Source organism: Vipera ursinii (assembly GCF_947247035.1).
Source record: "Vipera ursinii genome assembly, chromosome: Z".
NCBI classification, from domain to species: domain Eukaryota; kingdom Metazoa; phylum Chordata; class Lepidosauria; order Squamata; family Viperidae; genus Vipera; species Vipera ursinii.
In genome coordinates this window covers 65,339,370-65,361,439 of record NC_139517.1, presented here as the reverse complement: position 1 = coordinate 65,361,439, position 22,070 = coordinate 65,339,370, and the positions used below count along the sequence as shown (strand labels likewise).

The 22,070-nt window shown below is 41.4% G+C and overlaps 1 protein-coding gene across 3 annotated transcripts in view; it reads right to left on the bottom strand.

The window, feature by feature from the left end:
• Positions 1 to 21,781, bottom strand: part of LANCL2 (LanC like glutathione S-transferase 2) — a 42,287-nt gene extending 20,506 nt beyond the window's left edge. For all 3 annotated transcript variants that reach the window (XR_014494278.1, XM_083378304.1, XM_083378305.1), the window contains exons 1-4: positions 21,558 to 21,781; positions 15,834 to 15,951; positions 1,433 to 1,640; positions 277 to 424 (exon numbers count right to left, since the gene is read on the bottom strand). Coding sequence is in view for 2 of the 3 variants with exons in the window: in XM_083378304.1 (XP_083234430.1) it covers positions 277 to 424; positions 1,433 to 1,640; positions 15,834 to 15,951; positions 21,558 to 21,776 (693 nt within the window). In the remaining variant the exon portion in view is untranslated. The remainder of the gene's footprint in view (positions 1 to 276; positions 425 to 1,432; positions 1,641 to 15,833; positions 15,952 to 21,557) is intronic.
• Positions 21,782 to 22,070: the final 289 nt, after the last annotated feature.

The window sequence follows — 22,070 nt, the reverse complement described above, 5'->3', positions numbered from 1 at the left end:
TCTCTGGAATATCACTGAAAGAAAGAAAAAGCATACAATATTGGATTTAAGTGACCATTTGTGGGAAAGTGGTATCCTTTAAATTAAACTGTCTACAACATTCAAATTGAATTAGGCGATTAGGCAAATGATGTAAATTGATACAAATGTCAACTGGAAAAGTCTTTTGTTTATTCTTTGGAAACTGAAATCCCACACATAATGATAGCAAATCCTACATAGAAAAACAGCTGAATGGAGATCTACAGAATTAAGATTTTATTGTATTTCCCTTACCTCTTTGATTACTGACTGTGGCACTGTCTCAGGACCAATTTCAGTATTCAGATAAAGCAAAGCATACAGGTAACCAGATCTTCCATAAAGCAACTCATCTGGAAGATCAGACTCTGAAGCAAGGACTATTCTCTGGAGCTGCAAAAGTCTGTGCAAACCAGAATTGAGAAAAGTATGCAATAAAACTCTAATATTTACATTAAATATCAGATGTGATTATGGGATGTGTTCTTGTAAGTCTTCACATGATTACCAGAGTAAGCAAAAGCTGGCCTCCATTGAAAATTCTCTTGCATTTCAAATGTGTTTGAGTTATATCTAGTTGGAAACGGCTAGAGCAGTGTTAGAAAATTCCTGGGGGATGGGGGTACAGAGGTGAAAAACTAGCTAATTACAACAAATTTGTCCACATAAAATGTCATAGATGGTGTAATACATGTAAAAGTGGACAGAGCTTGTAGTTTTTGGAAGCTCCCCAATAGATGCCCCTGGCAGCCAGATGTTTTGGAAGACAACTCTACTGATTCCAACCTCATTTATTTCCGATGAAGCACATTTGGAATCTTATCTTTATTACTCTTTATGTTTCACAAAACTCCCAAACCTTATTATTAGGACATGAAGAAGTTCCATGTAAATGAGAGATATTATTTGCAAAAGTACTGGCAGAGATTAATCTCCCACCTGGCATGGATTAATTGGCAACTGATTAAAATTCTAAATATAAATGTCAATAGAAGGGTGGAATCTCTATGAGCCAATCAACCATCCAATGTAGAAGCAAGAAAGAACATAAAGAATGCAAATATCAAACACTTGGTCTTTATGACTCTTCAAATATGACTGTTGTCAATTTCAAAGTAGCTGAATGACAGGAAGATTTTCCAAAAGCCTCAAGATCAGAATATTAATTTCCATATTTTAAACAATTAGAATAAAAAAATTAAGATACACAAAATTAAAATAGGTTATTATTTGGCACAGAAAAAATGACAATGAGGACAAAGTGCTCTATCATCATTTGATAGGGGGATTACTGGGAGATTACTGGGACTGCTTGCCAGTAATCATCTGCCCGAAACAATCCGAAAGGCAGTCTTATACCAAGGAATATTTAGTCAACCTAAGTCTTTTTGTCCTAGTCAAGCTCACTCACTTGGTCACACATTCCTTGGATTCACTATCATTTTTCATCTTGTGATACACAACTGCTCCCACTGCCAAAGGTCCAGCATCACCACAAAGAAACGTAACTCTTCTTCCATTCAGATTACGTAGGATTCTCTTCACATAATCCAGGGATCTCTGTAGATGAGCGGGCTCCTTTGTCACACGATATAGCTGAAGATACAAGAGGGCTATGCCTGAAATTGCCATATAGAAAGATGGAATACTTAGTCAGTGGTTTTCTCTACATTTTTGATCCCACATCTGATACACTGGAGGCATCATTCATGTACACATCTAAATCCAGTTTAACCTATGTTAAACCTATGTTTAACCTATGTTAAGGACCAGGCCTGTCACTAAACTATCACATGACATAAATATAATTCCTTACAGTTTTTTTTTATTTTTTTACTTTGACCTCTTTTTGCCTTCTCTCTATAACTCTCTATTGCTCCTCTTGTAGGAAACTGTAAGAATTGGATTTTGCTAAAAAACCTAAGAGAATAGTCAGTCTGAATCAGTCTTGTGAAATATCCATATCACTGTTTCAATGCTGATACATTGTGATTACCACATTCTGGGCCAGTTGCATATTCCACATTATTTTCAAGGGGTGCAATTGTAGAAAGCCATACTTGATGTTACCCAGAATGTGTCACCCACAGCATGTCAATCTTCCTCAGAAAAGGATGCAATTGGTTATTAGCCCAAACTTATCAAAATCCCCCTTTTGGGGCTCCCAGATCAAAATAGGTTTCTTACAGGAAAGTTCAGTTTCATCCAGAAGAGGATTGAGCACCTATAAAAGCCGTGCTGACGCAGTGGTTAGAATCCAGTATTGCAGGCTAATTCTGCTGACTGCCAGTTTGGTTCTCACTGGCTTAAAGTTGACTCAGCCTTCCATCCTTCTGAGATTGGTAAAATGAGGACCTAGAATGTTGGGGGCAATATGCTGATTCTGTAAACCCCCTATAGAGGGCTGTAAAGCACTGTGAAGCGGTATATAGGTCTTATTGCTATTGCTATAATCACGAAGAGCTCGGATTTGTTTGAATTTATCTTTAGATTGTTTTCCAGCATCAGATTATTAAAAACTAAAACATGTACAATAGAAGCTCTTGAAACAGCCTATCTTGAACTTTCAGGAAAGAAGTGCAACTGGGGATCATTATGTACTGGTAGAGCTGGCGACATATCAATGTATAGTTTTCATAGATACTAAATAAGAACGAGATCAACCATGCAGTATTTCACAGGATAATTCCCAAAGAGGTATCTCCCAAGATCACCTTCTGATAGCACTGTAAAAAGGAGAACCACTTGAACTCAAGCTGTTCAGATATTCAGGGGTCTCAACAGAATTCCTATTTCTCTGTTTTGTTTTCAGTCCCTGATGCGTTTTGTCTATTAAGCCTACCAAATCCAAAGTGGGAAAATGCACTGGCTTCAAATGATGGCAGTACTTGTTTGATTGTTCAGAAAATAAGAGTACCTGGGCTCTAAAACTAGATCAAGTATTTGAAAAATATCCTGTAAATGATAATTCACTTCTGTGCTACTGCCAAGAAAATTACTTGGGTATGTGCACACAATTATCAAGAATCCTTAACTCAAAGAAGACTTTATTTTAATTCACTGACAGATTCATGACTCTAGATCAACATTTCTCAATTGGTGTCCTTCAGAAGTATGAGGATTAGGGACTTATAGACCCAATACCATGAAATGAATCAGGTATACTTTAGATAGCTTAACATATAGACCAAAAATGCTACTACTAATTATATGGATTTGTGTATAATAATCATTGCTTTCTAGAGTGGTACCTTGGTACTCGACTGCTTCAAAACCCATTGAATTTGGTACTCAATGCATTTTGACACAAAAGTGGAATGGAATGGTATGGAACAGAACGGAACAGAACAACAGAATAATTCTTTATTGGCCAAGTGTGACAGGATACACAAGGAATATCTGCGCTATATAAGCTCTTAGTGTATACACAAACAACAAAGTGGTAAGTCATGACTGTAAAGATACAGTTATAAATCATGATACAAACAAATATTAAATTGTAAGATACCAATTAGGAGAAGATAATACGTAAGATGAGAAGATAAGAATGATAATGGCAATACAGGTAGTCCTTGACTTATGAGCACAATTGAGCCCAACATTTCTGTTACTAAGTGAAACAATTATTAAGTGAATTTTGCCATTTTATGTCCTTTCTTTCCACGGTTGTTAAGTGAATCACTGCAGTTAAGTTAGTATCATGGTTGTTAAGTGAAACTAGCTTCCCCATTGACTTTGCCTGTAAGAAGGTCGTAAGAAAGACACTGCAGCAGTCATAAATATGAACCAGTTGCGAAGCATCTGAATTTTGATCATGATCACGGGGATGCTGCAACGGTTGCAAGTGTGAAAAATGATCATAAGTCACTTTCTTCAGTGCTGTTGCAACTTTGAATGGTCACTGAACGAACTGTTGTAAGTTGAGGATTACCAGTACAACCCTATTATGTGGGTAAATATCTTTAAGCAATGTTGTGGGAATTAGGTGTTTAGCAGACTAATGGCACAGGGAAGGGGCGTTGTCTAACCTGAATGCCTTTTCTCAGCATGATGGAGAATCCACGAATGGCTTAACTCTGTCTTCCTGCCCAATTAGACTAAGTCAGTCAAACTTGCCACGCCTCTCCTGGGCCAGGACACCTCCCAGTTACGATGAAGGTGAAGCAAATGACAACAGTCTGATGTGTTGGCTCCCATACCCCTGACACAGGACCTGACGGGCACTAAGGAGTGGGTGTAGATTCTCCATCATCATGCTGAGAAAAGGCGTTCAGGTAAGACAACGCCTTCTCCAGCATGATAGATGGAGAATCCATGAACGGGACATACGAAAGCTGCCCTGTCCCTATGGGAGGGAATCAGTCTGGGCCTGTGTCCCACCCTGTGGCACTACCTGTTGCAGCACTCTCCGGCCAAATGAGGCGTCTGCGGAAGCAAACCTATCCAGTTTATAATGCCTCATGAAAGGGGAAGGTGAGGACCATGTCACCGCCCTACAAATGTCCTCAATGGACGCCTGTGTCGCCCAAGCTGCAGAAGTTGCAGCACTACGAATGGAGTGAGTAGTGATACGCCTGGGAACTGACAGGGAATGAGACTGGTACGCCCCTGCAATACAAGCCCTGATCCACCTGCCTATAGTGGAGGCAGAAACCTTCCGCCCCATAGTAGAGGGTTGAAAAGAAACAAAGAGGGCTTCCGACTTGTGAAAAGACGCTGTCCACTTAATATAGTGGTGTAAAGCCCTGCGGACATCCAGAGTGTGTCATTGCCGTTCCAAGGCATGAGATGGAAGAGGACAAAAATCTGGCAAAATGACTTCCTGCGCTCTATGAAACAAGGTATTGACCTTAGGAATAAAGGAGGGATCCAATCGAAGGACCACCCTGTCAGCATGAAAAATGCATAAGTCCTGTCTGACAGAGAAAACTGCCAATTCAGAAATGCGTCTAAGCCGACGTGACGGCTATCAAGAAGGCCACCTTAATTGTCAAGAACTGCAGAGTACAGGTCCTGATGGGTTCCAATGGAGGAGAGGTAAGGGCCTGCAAGACCCAAGACAAATCCCAAGAGGGATATCGGTGAATCACTGGAGGTTTGGTGTTGGTCGCTCCTTTGAGAAATGTTTGTTGTAGGCCGTCTGGAGGCCTGAATCATCGTAATTACCTCCGATGAATAAGACTCATGTGTCAGGAGCCACCGTCCAAGTGCCAGGCGGTCAATTGGAGCCACTGGGGTTCTGGATGATGCAGAGCTCCCTGGCTAAGTGAAACGTGATCTGGAGGAATCCTCCATGGGGGGGAGATTGACAGACTCACGAGGTCGGCAAACCATGGCTGTCTTGGCCACTGTGGTGCAACAAGTATCACCTCTGCCTGCTCTTGCAGTAACTTGCAGATGACTGCCGGGATTATAGGGAGAGGCGGAAAGGCATTCAGCAAGCCCCCAGGCCAAGGACTGTGGAGGGCATCCGTCCTCTCTACCCCCAGAGAGGGGAACCAGGAGAAAAACCTCAGAAGCTGGGAATTGCCAGAGAAGTGAACAGATCCAGTACTGGCTGACCGAACCTCTCCAATATCTCCTCAAAGAGACTGGGATGCAGGCGCCATTTGGAGTGATCCACTGTCGACCTGCTGAGAAAGTCCGCCTGCTGATTTGCCTCCCCCGAGATGTGCTCGGCCCCGAGTGATGAGAGGTTGGTCTCCGCCCAAGAGCCCAACAGTTGGGCCTCAGTCATAAGGCACTTGGAACAGGTACCCCCTTGCTGGTTCACATGGGGTTTTGCCGCTACGTTGTCCATGAGGACCAGGACATGTTGTCTCGCCACCCTGTTGCGGAAGTGGCGTACGGCCAGATGTATGGCTCTGAGCTACAACCAATTTATGTTGTGCTTCAGGTCAGACCGGGACCACTGGCCCTGAGCCAACTGAGACCCTAGATGTGCCCCCCAGCCAAACAGGCTGGTGTCCATAGTCAGGGTGATCCGAATGGGCTCCTGGAACAAAGAACCCCTGGCTACCACTGGCGAGGTCCACCACTGGAGGGAGTTTAGGGTTTGAGACGGAACCCTTACTCTTTGGTTGGAGGAGCTGGTGCCCAGTCTCTGAAATGGGAGCAAAAATGTAGTCTGGCCCATGGGACTATTCCCATGCAGGAAACCAACTTCCCTAGCAGTTGGAAAAGAACGGCCAGGGTGACTACACGCTCCCTCTGGATCTGAAGGACTAGGGCTCTGATGCTGTCCTGATGTTCCTGAGATAAATAGGTCCTGCACAGTTCAGTGTCTATGACCGTGCCCAAATGAAGAAGGCGGGTTGAGGGAACTGTCCGGCTCTTTTGAAAGTTCACTGAGAACCCGTGGTCCTGGAGTCTTTATAGACAAAGCCAGATCCAATTGAGCCACCTGGACCGATAGGGACTGGATGAGAATGTTGTCCAGATAGCACTGGATGCGTACGGGGACAGACCTCAAATGCGTGGTCAGCGCCACCAAGATCTTGGTAAACACTCTTGGGGTCGACCAAAGGCTGAACGGTAAAGCTCTGTACTGGTAATGGTGAGTCTTGTAGCAAAACCTGAGGAACCTCCGGAAGGATGGGAAAGTGAAGGTATGCTTCCGTGAGGTTGATGGACGTCAGGAAGTCTCCCTTCCTGATGCTGGCCAAGATGGACTGTAGTGTTTGCATCTTGAACTTCTTGTATGCGAGATGAGAGTTCAGTCCCTTTAGATCGAGTATTGCCCTCCATCCTCCAGATGTCTTCGGAACGATGAAGAGGATGGAATAGAACGACCTTCCTAGCTACCCATCCGGGACTGGTTCTATGGCCCTTATTTCTAAGAGGTACTGAATAGCCTCTGACTGAGAGCCTTCCTGACCACATTTTTTGACAGCAGACAAAGAATGAAGCGCTCTGGGGAGACAGACATGAACTCTAGGGACAGACTGCTCCTGTTAGTGTTGAGGTCCAAAGTGTCTGTGGTAGTGGTGGTCTCCCATTTTTGAACAAACATCAGTCTGCCACCAATTGGGGAGACTGCCCTGAAGTCATTTAGACTTTCTGAAGGGATGGCCCCCCATGCCTCGAAAGGGCTGCTTTGCTTGGAATTGCGACCTGGGTCTGTCTCTAGTCCCCAGTCAGTCGAATTGACAGTCTGACCTGGGAGGGAAGGAACGGGAGGGCTGAGCAAACTCAAATCCTGATCCTGACCGGAAAAACTGTCTGCAGACGTACGGGGTAGGCTGTCTATCTGCCCGTCTAAGATGAGACATCACCTTATACTTGTCCTTGTTTTCCACCAAATAAGGTGTCAAGGCCTCTCCAAAAAGCTGACCACCATGGTAAGGTGCAGCTGCCAAACGCCACTTGGATTTAACCATGGGAGCCTGCGAGCGGTAACATTGGAGGCTATGGCCCTAGAAGAGAATCTGGTGGCATGTAGAGATGCGTCCACCATGTACTCTGAAGCAGCCACTAACTTGGCTAAGTACTTCCTTCGGGGGTACTCTGGCCTGAAGTTGGCGGAGCCAGAGAAGGGAGGTTCTGTCAAAGAAAGAGGTGGATGTGGCCGCCCTCAGCACCCATGCTGAGGCCTGGTGGGTCCTGTGGAAGGAAAGTTCAGATTTCCTGTCCTCCACCTTCAAGGTCTCAGCCATATCACCGGACACCGTGGAGGAGAAGAGTGGAGTCAGAGGTTCATCCACAGAAGGAACCTCTAGCACTTCCAACAAGGCCAGGTCAACATTAAAGAGCTTCTTGTCCGTCCCCCCTGGAGAGGGAAAAGTGTCAGGTGTTCCCCATTGCTTCTGTACCATGTTGAGGAAGAAAGGGGGACAGGGGATCTGACACTCAGTGACCACATGCTCTGAAAATACCGGCCTTGCATCTTGGCTGGTAGATGGACCAGGATGGAGAACCTGGTCAGGACCAATCTTAGCAGTAGTGCTGGTCTTATGAAACAGAGATTTAAAGAGCGCTGGATTGAATAGACCAACAAAGGGAGGAGGGTCCTGAGTAAGATCCTCATCCTCCGAGAGTGGCATTTTCATTGGGTCGTACTCCTCAGAAAAAGATACTCCGCTGCGAGGAGACTGGGCAGAGAAATGGGGTCAGAATATTCTGATGCTCCCAACTGGGGGAGATAAGGCGGGGTCATTGAGGCCACCGATTCGGGTGCATACTCTTGTTGACGTTGTAAGGCCAATCCCTGGGTGACCACCTGGGAGATCAAAGCCTGTAACTGCTCTGGCGACCATACTCCCTGCACCTCTGAGGGCCAAAGACCAGCTGCTGTGAGCGTAAAGGTGGCCTCGGATCTGGACTGCATTGCTCTGGGGACTGGAGGCGTCAGTCGGACACCTGGTCCCTGGTTAAAGGGAACCCTTTCCTCTTGCTCAGCCTTGGGAAGATAGGGTTGGTCATCATCCCCCCCGGAGACCAGACCCTCTGGGTAGATGATGGAGGAAAAGCAAGCTGAGCCCCAAATACAGATTCCTCTACCAGAGGAGAGGAGACCTGTTCAGTGTCCATCGTGCCCTGTTTCTGGGCCTTGGCAAACTGCCTCTCTAAGGCCTGGTGCCTCCTGCTGGCCTCTTTCTCTGCCACTTTGGAGGGCCTTTTGCCAGAAATGGCCCTGGCTTTGGCCTTGATTTTTCCAGCAACCTCCTGTTTGGAGGACATGTACTTTGATTTTCCAGGAGTGTTGGGGGCACCGTGTGAAGATGGAGGAGCAGTCTTATCTGCCATCGCTATGGAAGATATCTCAGTGGTAGGCTAAGAGGGATCTCAAACAGAGGAGCAGAGTACTGATCTGAGGCTGTGTGCCACCCTGCAGGGAGCAACACGTACTCTATGGCAATGGTGGCAGCAGGACCAACTTAATGGACACCGGCACACCTGCAACGCTCCTGATGGCCTTAAGATCAGTTGAAAACACCTTGGAGCATAGGCCAAGTCTACTATGGTGGCAAGATCACCTCAGTGATAATGCCAGCACATATGTAGATAACCTAGTGGCGGCACGATCATCTCAGTGATAACAGCCAGCTCACTAGTCCTAGTTGGTGGCGGCAAGGCCAAGAATGGCACGGCCAGCACACTTCTTCTGTTGGAATGGACAATAAGACAGCTAGGTTGAGGCCTAGAGCTACAGTTGAAGCCTCCTGTACTTGACCATCCACTTTGAAAGGTTTTGGGCAAGGCAAACAATGATTGTGCTACAGTCAGAAGGGATCTGAACTCAGAACCCTCTGCAATGATTGGGAGGAGGAGCCTGAAAAAGGACCCCTGCGACTGACCAGAGGCTCAGGGACCAACTTCCCTGAGCTGGAAGGCAAGGTAAACCCTTTTGAAGTCTGTGGTTTTTGGGGGGCTGAAATCTACCCCCACTTCTCAGAAGCTAGCAAAGAAGGCTGCACAAGCCTTTTCAGAGTAAAAGCAATGTGATCGTGGCAGCCAAAATGGCGGCCGCTACTGCTGGTAGTGAAAAAAGAAGCAACCTGTCCTTCCCCCTTAATTCAGGAGAGAAGGCAGGCAGTTCTGAGAGTCTTCACGTGCCTCTGATGCTATCGGCACACTTAAAAAGGCAGCGGAGGCTTTCTGAAGAAGAGCCTCCCCTTGGCTAGCTGCTGGTGAGCCGGAATTCAAAATGGCAGCCACAACTAGCATGCCATGAAAAAACAGAGCTTGGGGCTTCTGAGAGACTGCAGCTCAATCAGAGCTGCAGCTGGAAGGAGAAGGGCAAACTCCGATCCTAAGAAGAACTACAGCGAATGCTATCTAATTGAAAAATGTTCCCCACGGACTTGCAACAGTGAAACAGTTGAAACCTCCAGAAGGCTGCAGGTCAGTCAGAGCTTGCAGCTGGAAGGGGAAGGAATCTCAGGGGAATTAGGCACTGCACTGATCCCAGCGCAGAGGGAAGAGGAGAATCCACAAAGGGGAAAAAAACTATATGACCTGCTCAATTACTCAGAAGAGATGACTCAGTGTTGTGACCCCGGCCCCAGAGGGTGCTTTATCGTGGCATACTGACTTGGAGGATGAGTTGGAGGAGGAGGAAGCTGGCACGAGCGGCGTGCCGGAGGGGCCGACTCCCCTGGTGAGTCAGCAAGAACTGACTGTGGCTGACGTGCCTATGGACCCCAGGCAAACAGAGGGGGAGGCAGGGCAGCAGGCAGAGGCCGGCAGCACTGAGGAAGAGTCCCTTTTGGATGCAAGGGAGAGACGTAGAATAGTCAACAGCAGCAACAATTGTTGCAATGTCCCAAGAGGCATAGCCGAGAGACGTAGGGCCACACCCTACAGAGTATAAAAGGGGTGTGGCTGCGCAGGACAGGCATGGTGGACAATTTGTTGGCGCTTTGAGATTTGTAACGTGTCTGCTTACATCTGGGCTTTGAAGCTGCTGGCCGTCTGCCATGGACCTTGGAACATTGCCTGGTAATTATCAAAGTGCTGTCTGATATAAACCTTGGGAGAGAGTTGATTGTTAGAAAACCAGCTTTCGTTTGTTCAGCCTATGTTTGGCTTCTGCTGGACTTTTGAGCCTCTGTGAGGCTACTCAGTGGGAGGGGACAAAACACTCAGCAAGATTCTGGGAGCCAATATTGCCATGTCTATTCTGGGCACAGACTAAGTCGTGACTGGGAGGTGTCCTGGTCCAGGACAGATGTGACAAGCTTGATTGACTTAGTCTAACTGGGCAGAAAGACAGAGTTAACCCATTTGTGGATTCTCCATCTATCATGCTGGAGAAAAACTTATATTTGTGTCTAGTTGTTTTGGCATGCAAATGCCAAATGTTGTCACAGTACTCATTGTTTGTTTGGTACTCTGTGATAGGAAAAGAGGGATGGCCATGGGGAACAGACAAGAAGTTGGTCATGCTGGGAAGATTGCTGACATAGGAAAAGGGACAGACAGGAAGTCCTTCCCAACTTACACAAAAGGTTGTGATTTGTTTGGCACTCATTTTTAGTACTCATCGAGCTTTCCAGAACCAATTAACGATGAGTACTGAGGTACCACTGTATTTTGTGACACTAAAGATTTGGGAAATAATGCATTTTGCTAAATCATGTTATTTACTGAAATACATTTAAAATGCAAAACGCGTATTAGGTTTAAATTAAACAGATTAAAAAAGAAAAGCTATATTTGCTGTGGAACAAGTGATGGCCCTTTATTACAAAAGTATTGGTTCCCAGTTCAATTAACTATCAGTTGTCCTTGCCTGTCTCACAAGACCTACAGCTGCACAATGAGTAACAACATGTAATATATCAGAGCTTCTCCAAGGAGAGGATGGACACAATGGATAGGAAAAAAAATCCAAATATAAAAGTAATATGAATAGATTTACATTTAACTCACATAAAGCTCCAAAAATATTTTAACACAGTGTTGTATTTAAATGTTCATATTCAAAAGTATGGCTTGTCCTAGGAGACTGGTACGATACCTCTTTATTTCCTACTGTATGAAAAAGTTTGAATTCTTTCATCATGACTCAGGAATGAATTAGCAGTGAACTATCTGCATCAGAATTTTGTTCTATTACATTTCTAAAAAGCAAGCGAAAGGCAGAAATATTTTTTAAAAAACTACATTTCACCAGCATTAGGCTGTTTCCATTTTTTTAAAGCAAATAAATCACGAATGCTACAATTTTATCACCTCTCCTCCTACAGAGCCATCTGCCTAGAACACTTTGCATCCTCCAGAGCCATTAAAGAGGAACAAGCTGAAAGATACAGATCCCTTTTAATAATAGAGAGTGGGCTAATCTGTTTTCAAATTTAACTTTTGTTTGGGACAAAATTAGAGAAGCGAATGTGCTTTATCAAAATGTGAGCTTTTCAGATCACTCCCTGAGCTAATCTTTGGAAGCAGTCAGCAGTAGAACAGAGAGTAGGGAGAAACAGCTCTCCAATAGTGATTTCAGCACCCGGTTTTGGGGACTCCTCCTCAACTGTTTCTATTCCAGATGATCATTATTACAATTTATCCAAATCAAAAATTACTGCCTAACTCTGTTCTTATCTCTCCTTTCCCCTCCCTTTCTTTGTTAAGGATCTTTTAGGTTTTAAGTTATTTTGGGAGTCTTTTCAGCTATATTGTGGAGTTAAAACATTTTGGAAGAATTGCATAAACTTTGATAGCAATAGGCTTTAAATGAAGAACTAGGGACACAAAGTTAGAGATATGAAAAACTATGTATGCTATCTCGTATCTCTATGTACACTTTGTCCTACAAGTAATACATATACTGTGCCCATAAATTGCATTCCATTCCCAGCATCAATTCTTCCATATTTATTTTGCTACCTTATATTCTAGTTGACCGGTCCCAGGGAGACGTTGTACAGAACATTCAAGCCTTGGATAATACATTTCAGGGTAATACATTTCACATTCTGCAATTCATTAAGTATTGTCTCTAAGAGACATACATATAGGTACGCATGTACTTCTCCCTAATCCCACTCCCGACTCTCCAAAACTTTAACAATTCTGTCTTGCCATCTCTGCCTCTCAGAGAATGAATCTGTAGGTTCTTTTTTGTTTTTTTTTAGTTTGCTTATATATTTATTTTTTACAGAAAATTTTAATTTATTTAAAAAAAATTAAAATACAAAGCACCAAAATATTTTTTTAAAAAACAAAGAAAAAATACAACAAAAAGACATTAACAAAAAAAGTGTCTTAAAGAAGCTAACACACATATACCTAACATTTTCCCTAGTTGAATGCTGATTAATATAAATCAGCAATGTTGGTTTCCTACCCCTTGTGTAAGAGGCTAAAAGAATTTCAAACTGTTAAATTACTAAATCTACTTATTGGCCTGTTATTTATAAACTTATTAATAACAAAATGGTTAACAGTAAACACAATAATAATAAATATATTATGCAAAAGTATAAGAGTAATAGAACTAGAATAATAGAAATTGTAAACAGTAATAAAAAAACAAAAATTGAAATGTCAAAACCCTCTGTTAAATTATTACTGTAAGCAACTCGAAGAAAATTTATCATGGCTTCAGTCCCCAATCATTCCAAATATTAACCCTAATTGATCTGAATCAAATATCCACATTTGCTTCTTTATACCATCTTATCAATTGTTGACTGATTAAATATATAAGTCAAGTCTCCATAGCCAATCTATCTTCTCCCCAAAAAAGAGATAAAATTGTTCCTCAATTAGATGTCATAATCATCATCATTTTAGCCATCATCTATCCCCTGCAGGATGAAGGCCTCTTCCGCATGTTTCTAATTAGATGTATGAAGTCCATTTCCCACTGCATCAAACCCCTGAAAAAAAGAATTTACCCAGCGAATTCTATGCTATTATCAGAGTGTTAAGCTTCCAGAAGGTGTATGCTCTATAATTTCTGAATCTATATTTCTTCCTGGCCAGATTACAGCTGGAAAAAATCAATTTCTTCTTGATGTTATTTCTGAGTTTATATTTCTGAGTCTATATTTCTTCCTGATGAATCTGCTGCTTTGAAAACAAATTCTTCTTGTAGATTTATAATACGGTATTAATAATAGAGTTGGAAGGGACCTTGGAGGTCTTCTAGTTCAACCCCCTGCTCAGGAAGGGAACCCTATACCATTTCAGACAAATGGCTGTCAATCTCTTCTTAAAAACTTCCAGTGTTGGAGCATTCACAATTTCTGGATGCAAGTTGTTCCACTGATTTGAAATGTTTAATGTTTTTTTTAAAAAAATGTCTTGCACGGATTTTATAAGTTGATCAAAACTTTTTGAAAAGAAATCAACTAAAGACTGCATCTTGCTGGCCAGACTCTGTTTTCCTCCTTGGGTATCAGCCTTTTCCTTCTCAGTGTAATATGATCCAATATTGCTCAAAGCAGAGACAGAACAGGGAGGTAGGAGCGAGGGAGATATTTTCTGAGTATTTTGATCCAAAAAGTTTCAAAGTTAATAAAATACAAATCCAAGGTCACCTGCTATGTCTCCATACAGAGAGCAAAAATTGAAGAGAGCAATCAACTAAATCAAGGAAAGAAAGCCAAAACAGAAAACAGAAAGAATCAGCCATCCAGTTAACCTTTGAAGATATAAACAAAAGCAAAAGTTCAAAAAGTGAACTTAAAAATCCCAGGTATGCTAATGATAATGTGCTGTTGGACAGAGGATGGCAATGTCTATTGACTTTTCAACTGCTTCCACAGGGAGCTATAATCTTCAAGATTTCCCTCCCAGGTGGGTTCACAACCATCCAAGTCATCTTGGGTTAATCTTAAGTGCCCCCCTTTCAAATCCAGGGGTCAAGGCTGCCAAAGAACCAGCTCTGGCAGCAAACATATCAGAACCCTAAGAGAAAAAATGCCTCTTACATCTCAACAGCCATTTTGTGGAGGAATTTTACTCACATATTTCTGACTTGATTTTAAGATAGGGAAACCATCAGGGTAAGGGGAAATGGATTATAAGTGTGCTAAAACTGGACAGATTATTGACTAAATTAATTTAAATATTCTATATTCTTTAAATATTTCATCTGGACTCCTTAAAGCAGGGGTGTCAAACTCAATTTCATTGAGGGCCGCATCAGCATTGCGGTTGCCCTCAGGGGGCCGGGTGGGTATGGTCAGGGTGGGCGTGGCCTACTGGGTGGACGTGGCTAGAGTGCATATGGCCTACTGGGTGGGCGTGGCCAGCTCTACATCGTTTGTATCAAGGGTGCCTATGGGGGCCTGGGCAGGAGTGGGACAGATCTGAGGGTCTCTGGCAGAAGGACGGTCTCAGGGCCAGGGCCAAGGCAGTAGGGGCCGTTCCCTCACTTTTTCCAGGATGGCTTTGCGGGCCACATGAAACCACTTCGCGGGCCAGATCCGGCCCCCGGGCCTTGTGTTTGACATGTCTGCCTTAAAGCATTCCCACAGACCCAGAGAAAATTGTGTCTCCATGACTAAATGTATTTCAAGCCTGCATTAAAAGAAGGAAGAAAATCTTTCTCTATGTGATCAGACATTTTATAAAAAAATCTAAACATCTGATCTTCTCAAGTGAACTAAAGAGAAGATGGGGGATGTATGCCAAACCAAACCAGATTCAAACCAGATTCGGCATGGCTGAAACTTTTCTGCCTTAATTTTTTTAACACATGATCTATATATTTCGTTACCATGATATAAAAAGATTTGAGATCCAAAAAGAGTGCAGAGAACAGCGATGATTAGGGGATGGAAGCTAAGCCATATGAAGAATAATTGCAGGAATTGAGCATGTCTAGGCTAGTGAAAAGAAGGATCTGGGGTGACATGATAGCAGTTTTCCACTATTTGAGGGTCTGCCACAAAGAAGAGGGAGTCAATCTATTCTCTGAAGCATCTGAGGGAAGGACAGGAAACAATGGATAGAAATACATCAAACAGGAAACCAATCTAGAACTAAGAATAAATTTCCTCACAGTGAGAACAATTAACCAGTGGAAAGACTTGCTTCCAGAAGTGGTGGGTGCTCCATCAATGGAGGTTTTAAGAAGAGATTGGACAGCCATTTGTTTGAAATGATATAGTTTCCTGTCTGAGAGGGAGGTTGGACTAGAAGACCTCCAAGGTCCCTTCCAACTCGTGTTGTGTTCTGTACTTTATTCACAATACTATTAAATCTGCTATAGAGGTATTCATGGAAGGGGAGACAAAACATTATCAACAATTGGAATATTAACAGAATGCAACTTGAATGTAAAATCTAGTGCTTCATATATAATGAAGGTCTTATGACTTCATTTCCAAATCAACTATCAAAGAGTTCAGGTATCTCACCTGCCCAGCCAGTATATGCAGAGCAGTCATGAGGATCTGCTGTTTTTAATCCTTCTTCCATTTGCTGCAATAAGTCTTTAATTTTAGTTGTAATTTTCTTATTAAAATATGAGCTGATCTGCAAAAAATAAGGCTAGAAATGTTTAAGACATATTATGTGCACAGAGAAAGGTCTGATTCAGATAACAAATTAAAGCTTGTGAATAAAACACAAAAATCTTAAGCAATAAATTACATTTACATAATCACATTTAAGCAATAAATCACATTACAATGTAATATAAAACATTGGGGGGAATTGTAAAATGTTTGGGGACTGAAACATTTTAACTCAAAAGTTTCCGCTTTGGATGGAATGGGTTATTTCACCTGAATTGTTCAAACCTTACTGGAAATATTCCATTTTGAAATGCAGCATTTTGACTACAAAACAGGAATTACAATATTCCTCCTTCAAGAACAGTACATTTCAGCATGTCCCAAAGACAGTTCTGAATTTGGAACATATATTTTGTATTTGACCATTTTGATCCTGAACTGTTACACCTTCCTAATTACACAAAAATCAAAGTAAAATCAGTAAAACCACATTAAGGTTTAGCATTATATATAAGCTCAGTCAGCAGTGTTTGTTTAGCATTCAAAGGAATATACTGTAAGAGACCCAGCAACTTTGAGACTTAGTGTTTCATAATGACTTATACTTAAAATTTTAAGTAAAATTTTAAGTAAAGTTTTCAACTTCTATGTTGCTGCTTCAACCATCCTTTTTTAAAAACTTTATAGAGATTGTTATGGCAGCTAAGAGAAAAATAAATGGGACCCATTTATTATTTCTTGCTATATGATTGCATGCTTTCAGTAGGGTTTCATTCCAATTTCCTTTGTTTTTCAACTTCTCTTTGAAAGAAGAATTTTGTCATTTAGCCTTAACAATGGATTTCACCTGACCATTTGTTGATAGCTAGATGAGGAGGAAGAAGACAAGAAGCAACTACAGGTATTTATGTTGCTAAGTGAGACATTTGTTAAATGTGTTTTGTCCCATTTCTTGCCACAGTTGTTAAGTGAATAATTACAGTTGCTAAGTTACTAAGTGAATCTGGTTTGCTTGTCAGAAGCTTGCAAAAACTGTTTACATGACTCCAGGACACTGCAACTGTCGTAAATATGAACCAGTTCTCAAGCATCCAAATTTTTATCATGTGACCATGGGGATGCTGCAGCAGTCGCAAGTGTGAAAAATGGTCATAACGGTCAATTATAATTTTTTCCAGTTATAACTATGAACTGACACTAAATGAACAGTTGTAAATTGAGGACTACGATAACACCATTTTGTGGCTAGTGATCCTGAATGATGGTGACTGTTCTTTCTTAGTTGGCAGCAATGCATGTTGCTAGTTTAAACATGTTTGCTCTCCACCAAAACTCAATAGAGTAGGAATATCAGCAGGAAGTGATATAACCTAATAGCAGTGCATAAGACAAGCTTCACAAACATTATATTAAGATTTAGCTTTGCATTATAAAATATTGTCCATTATTTGGGCTACATAGTCAATGCAATATTTTTATAAATGAGTCCAGCAAATCTGTCAAGTTACTGAGTTGAATTTCAGCTACTAGAATGTGAAAATATTCATAAAATAATGGGCTGAAACCAGCCAATCCATCACACAATATTTTGAAGGGATGATTTATTCATCTAATAAAGAGAAAATATCCATCTGCATCCATAAGATTTCCAAGAAGGCATGATTTCTTTAGAAGTCGTCTAGTATTTTGTGAAGAAGAACTAACCTTCAATTTGACAATATTACAATTATGGGCCACTGGCTAATATTTCCTTTCTAAGCAGTGCCTTAGCAAATTTTGTTACTTTTAAAGAAATGGATTCATTTTCAAATCTATTTAAATTCCTGCCTTTAGTTATTCTCTAGGAAGAAATCCCTTAAGTATGTGGTTCTGTGGATTTTCATGGATTTCTCAATGGTTTTTCATACCATTAGCCAAAACATCATTGTAAGTACATATCCGCAGCTGGAATATGGGCATTATTTGATATCAATACCTTGGCATAATCTTGAAACTGTAGATTTTTAAATACACACACACACACACGTGTGTGTGTGTGTGTGTGTATTTAGTGTATTTAACTCCAAACATTTAAACTGGTGCATACAGTTCAAGCAAAAAGGACCATTTTTTCCCTGCTTGCTATATCAATTACAGCAAAGATTTCTGAGTTTGTAAAAATGGTCTTTTTGAGACCATAATATGTGATTTACCAAAACAGTAACTCTAAGCCTTCAACATAAATAAAAAGCAAGAACAATCCTAAGTGTATGCCAAATAACTAAACATCACTAAATCATTTGAAGTTGTCCCAATTAACTATTCCCTCAAGCTAAGTAATGTTTGCCATTAATTATCATTAGTCTTAAACTCATCATAAAGAACCAGTTAGAGTCTTAACTAAATCTTAATTATATGCAGCATGCTGTTCAAAATATGAGGTTACATATACTTAGTGAATTAATTTTTAATACTCACAGTTCAACTATGCAAAGTCTATTTTAATACTAGATCTTGGTTAAAAATCTTCCTCTATAACCTGACAACTGAAGGCAACTGCTGATTATGCTCTGCAAAGCATCTGTCATAACTCAGGAACTCAATTTATATTTAACAAAATATTATGATTCAGTGATAATGAGCATGACATTATAGAATCAAAATGACAAGTAGCACTTATTGTGCATATCATTTGCTTATTAATTTGAATATAGACATTGATTTGGAGAAAATATATAGATGCAGAAATGGAAAGTTGGGGATGAGACAGATAGGATATGAGACCAAAACCAACATGTCCACTTGTAGATGTGAACTGTACATAAGCGCTCATGGTAGGAGCTGTAGATTTCAGAGATGAATAAATTGGGAAGTCTGATGTGACAGTTTCTTCTTTTTCTTATCTACAGTTCATGTTTAAAATACATATTTTAGATTTTTAAAATATAACATTCAGATTCCCTTCAGCTAAAACCTTTGTCTGCCTTTCTCTACTGCATCAAAATAGAACTTTTCACCTCTCCTTAGGGATAGAAAAGTGAAAGTTCTATTTTGATGCAATTAGGAAGCAGAAAGATTGCAGTTCTGCTTTGCGGAACTTTGCAAAGTGAAGTTCACTCACAGGATGTCTCCAAGTTGGAGGAATCCTTTCTGGGCAACATCTGGCCTTGCAATCAGCACCATTTTAATTTTTCACAAAAACCCCAATGGTTTTTGGCAGATTTGGCAGCTGCCAGTGATGCTGTATTAGTGTCAATCCTGTATCCTGGAAACAATTCAGGATACAAGCATTTCAGATTTGTGAACTACCAAGTGACAGCCAGATATCCATATATGGTGGCCTACAAGGTACTCAGTTCTCAATTTCACTTTGCATTCAACAGCAAGTAGCAATATTAGACATTCAGAGAGTTTGGGGTTATTCTGAATCTGATTCTTTGTGGTTGACAATGAAAAACAAGTATTATTATATAAACGGCATGTTTGGCAGGAACTATAAGGGATGGGGCACGTCATTAATAATTGTTCACAGAGAATAACACACAGGTTGTCAATCCTTGCCATGCTGAGAAAAAAAGCAACTAAATTATCCTGAGACAATATTCTGGTCTTTGGGGCAAGAAAAAAAGCCAAAAGGTTTATACTCTAAATGGAAAAATCCATTATATGAAAAAGAGACTTAAAAGAAAAATGAGGAGAGGTTTGGGGAGCCAGAATTGGCACATGAGGAAAGTATCAATTTATTAATTTTTTGCAAGGCTGAAATAAGAGACAAGGCATTGAAATCCTAAACATCAGCTTTATATTCTTACCTAAATAACCATGTATTGAACTGTGAACTTGTCTGAGCAGCACATTTTCCAACTCTTACTGAGCAAAATAGGTAACCAAGTATTTTAGTTTTATAGTGATAGTCATGGAAACAGGAATTGCATTTCTGCTTTTTTTGTTTTGTTTGCTTAGTTTTTTTCCTGTTCATTCCTAGACAAGTTTGCTTAAAATACAAATCCAAGGCATGTGGTGGGATGAGTAAGGTGAGTGCATTAGTTAATAACTTGCCAAACATCATTAGTTAGTTGGACCCTGAATTTTGTTACTATAATCCTGGAAGATTCAAGGAGCTACCAAAAGAGAGCTGTAGGTTATTTCAGAGAATATGTCAACGGCCAAAGATAGCCACACATCTTAAAGTAAACCCTACAGGAGCCAATAAAGCTTATTTCTGAGTACAGATTACCAAGGTATAATTTGGATTTCCCTGTCATCTGCTTAAAAATGTCAGTCCATTCTACAATCATTCTCTAAAAGCTTTCTTTTCCATAAATAATGTTTCTATGATTTGTTATGTTGAACTGGCTCAAATAAGCAAATTCTATTTCAGAACATGGGAAAATTGTTGCCAGATTAACAGAGACCTTAACACTTTCCCCCACTGTTAAAGATTGCTAATTAGAACATAGCGAACTGTACATCCAATAAATACTGATTCAGTATTTATGTCCCATGAAAGAAAATCTATAGAAATTAGTTCTAATGGATAGACAGACTGGGATAATTCTCAATAATTGATCAAAATGCAGGTTTTATGCTCCTTTCAGAAAATTCACAACAGCTCAAGAAATATCAGATATTTCCTTCAGATTATTTGCTAAGATATTGGAATATTAATGGCAGTGATCTATCACTTCATATGACAAGTTCCCCTATTTATACTTCCACATTTATTTATTAGATTTTTATCCTATCTTAGTTTTTTGTCACCTCAACATTGCTTACCTAATGCTCCTGTCTCCTATTTTCACACAGCCCTGCAAGGTGCGTTAGGTTGGGTTGGTATACAGTGATAGGCCCAAAATCACCCAGCAGGCTTGAATAGGAGTTCCCACACACCTTCCTAAAAATCTGAAAAATCAGATGAGGCTCATAGGATGGAACTCCGCTCCTCCATTGACATTACAGCAATTTCAGCAAATAAGGTTGAAAGTGGAGATACAAAAATAACTATTAAAGAGGTAGGGAATTTCTATATTCAATGAGCATGTGGGGAAGTAATCATCCCAATATATTCTCCACCAATCTGGTAATTATATGTGAAAGATAGCTAAACCTTAGTGACATACTCTTTTTACAATCCTACAGCCAAGGACGCAGCCTTCTATCCAGTTTCTGACATTTGCGGAGCTTTGATTAGCTCGCGTTCCAAGTTCTTCCATACGCTTGGGTGTGGAGGAAGGCCTGGAGGGGAAGGAGCCTAGTATTAAAGCGAGGGAGCTAAAAGAGGGAGAGAGAAGACACAAACGCTAACCGAGAACTTAAGGAAAAATAAACACAGATATCTGCTTTCCATGACGTAACGCCCAGACACCAAAAGACCCCTTTTCATCAGGATAGACTCCATCCGGTCCCCCAGAAGGCTTAGGATACGAAATACTGCAATCCAACCCTCCTGGCTGGCTTTTTGAAACGGGGGAGTCAGGACAGATCTGCCTGTGGGATGGGGGAAGAACCAACGTTCAAAATAACGAATCTATCCGATCCTCACAAGATATTCATATTTGCGTTCCAGATTACTGGAAACCAACTGTATTCTGGAACGCCGGCCTTGAGTTCTTAATGTAGTTGCCTCCAGGCCTGTATCTAGCTTACCTGCCCGTCGCTCTCGAAGGGGAGGGAGTCGTCTCGTTGGGGCGAATCCGAACTGCATCGATTGCCTTCCGAGTCGCTGGGGGTAGGCAAAGTAGTGCTGGCCGAGGCGATGCTTCCATAAGGTTGATAATCTGGATATGGGTTATTGAACGCCCTTTCCTCCATCTCCGCTTCACTTCCCAATTGCACCTTCAATCGCTTGGACATGCTCTCTCCCATCTCAGCCTGCCCCCTGTCCTCCCACCTTCGAACGGCGAGCCAAGCAGGACAAACTCCCCAGCCAGCGATAATAACAGCAACGCGCTTTAGAGGTCGCAAAACGGCAGCTGCTATCAGCGCCTAGAAAGACAGCAGCTGTTGCATACCAGCCAAAAATTAAGGGGAAGCGGGGGGGGGGGGTTCGGCAGGTGGTGAAGTTATCTCCCAGGGAAGATTGAAAATACGACACGCCTCATCGCGGAGGGAAAACCAAAAACAGGATGAATATCTAAAATCCTTAGCAGTTAAGGATTA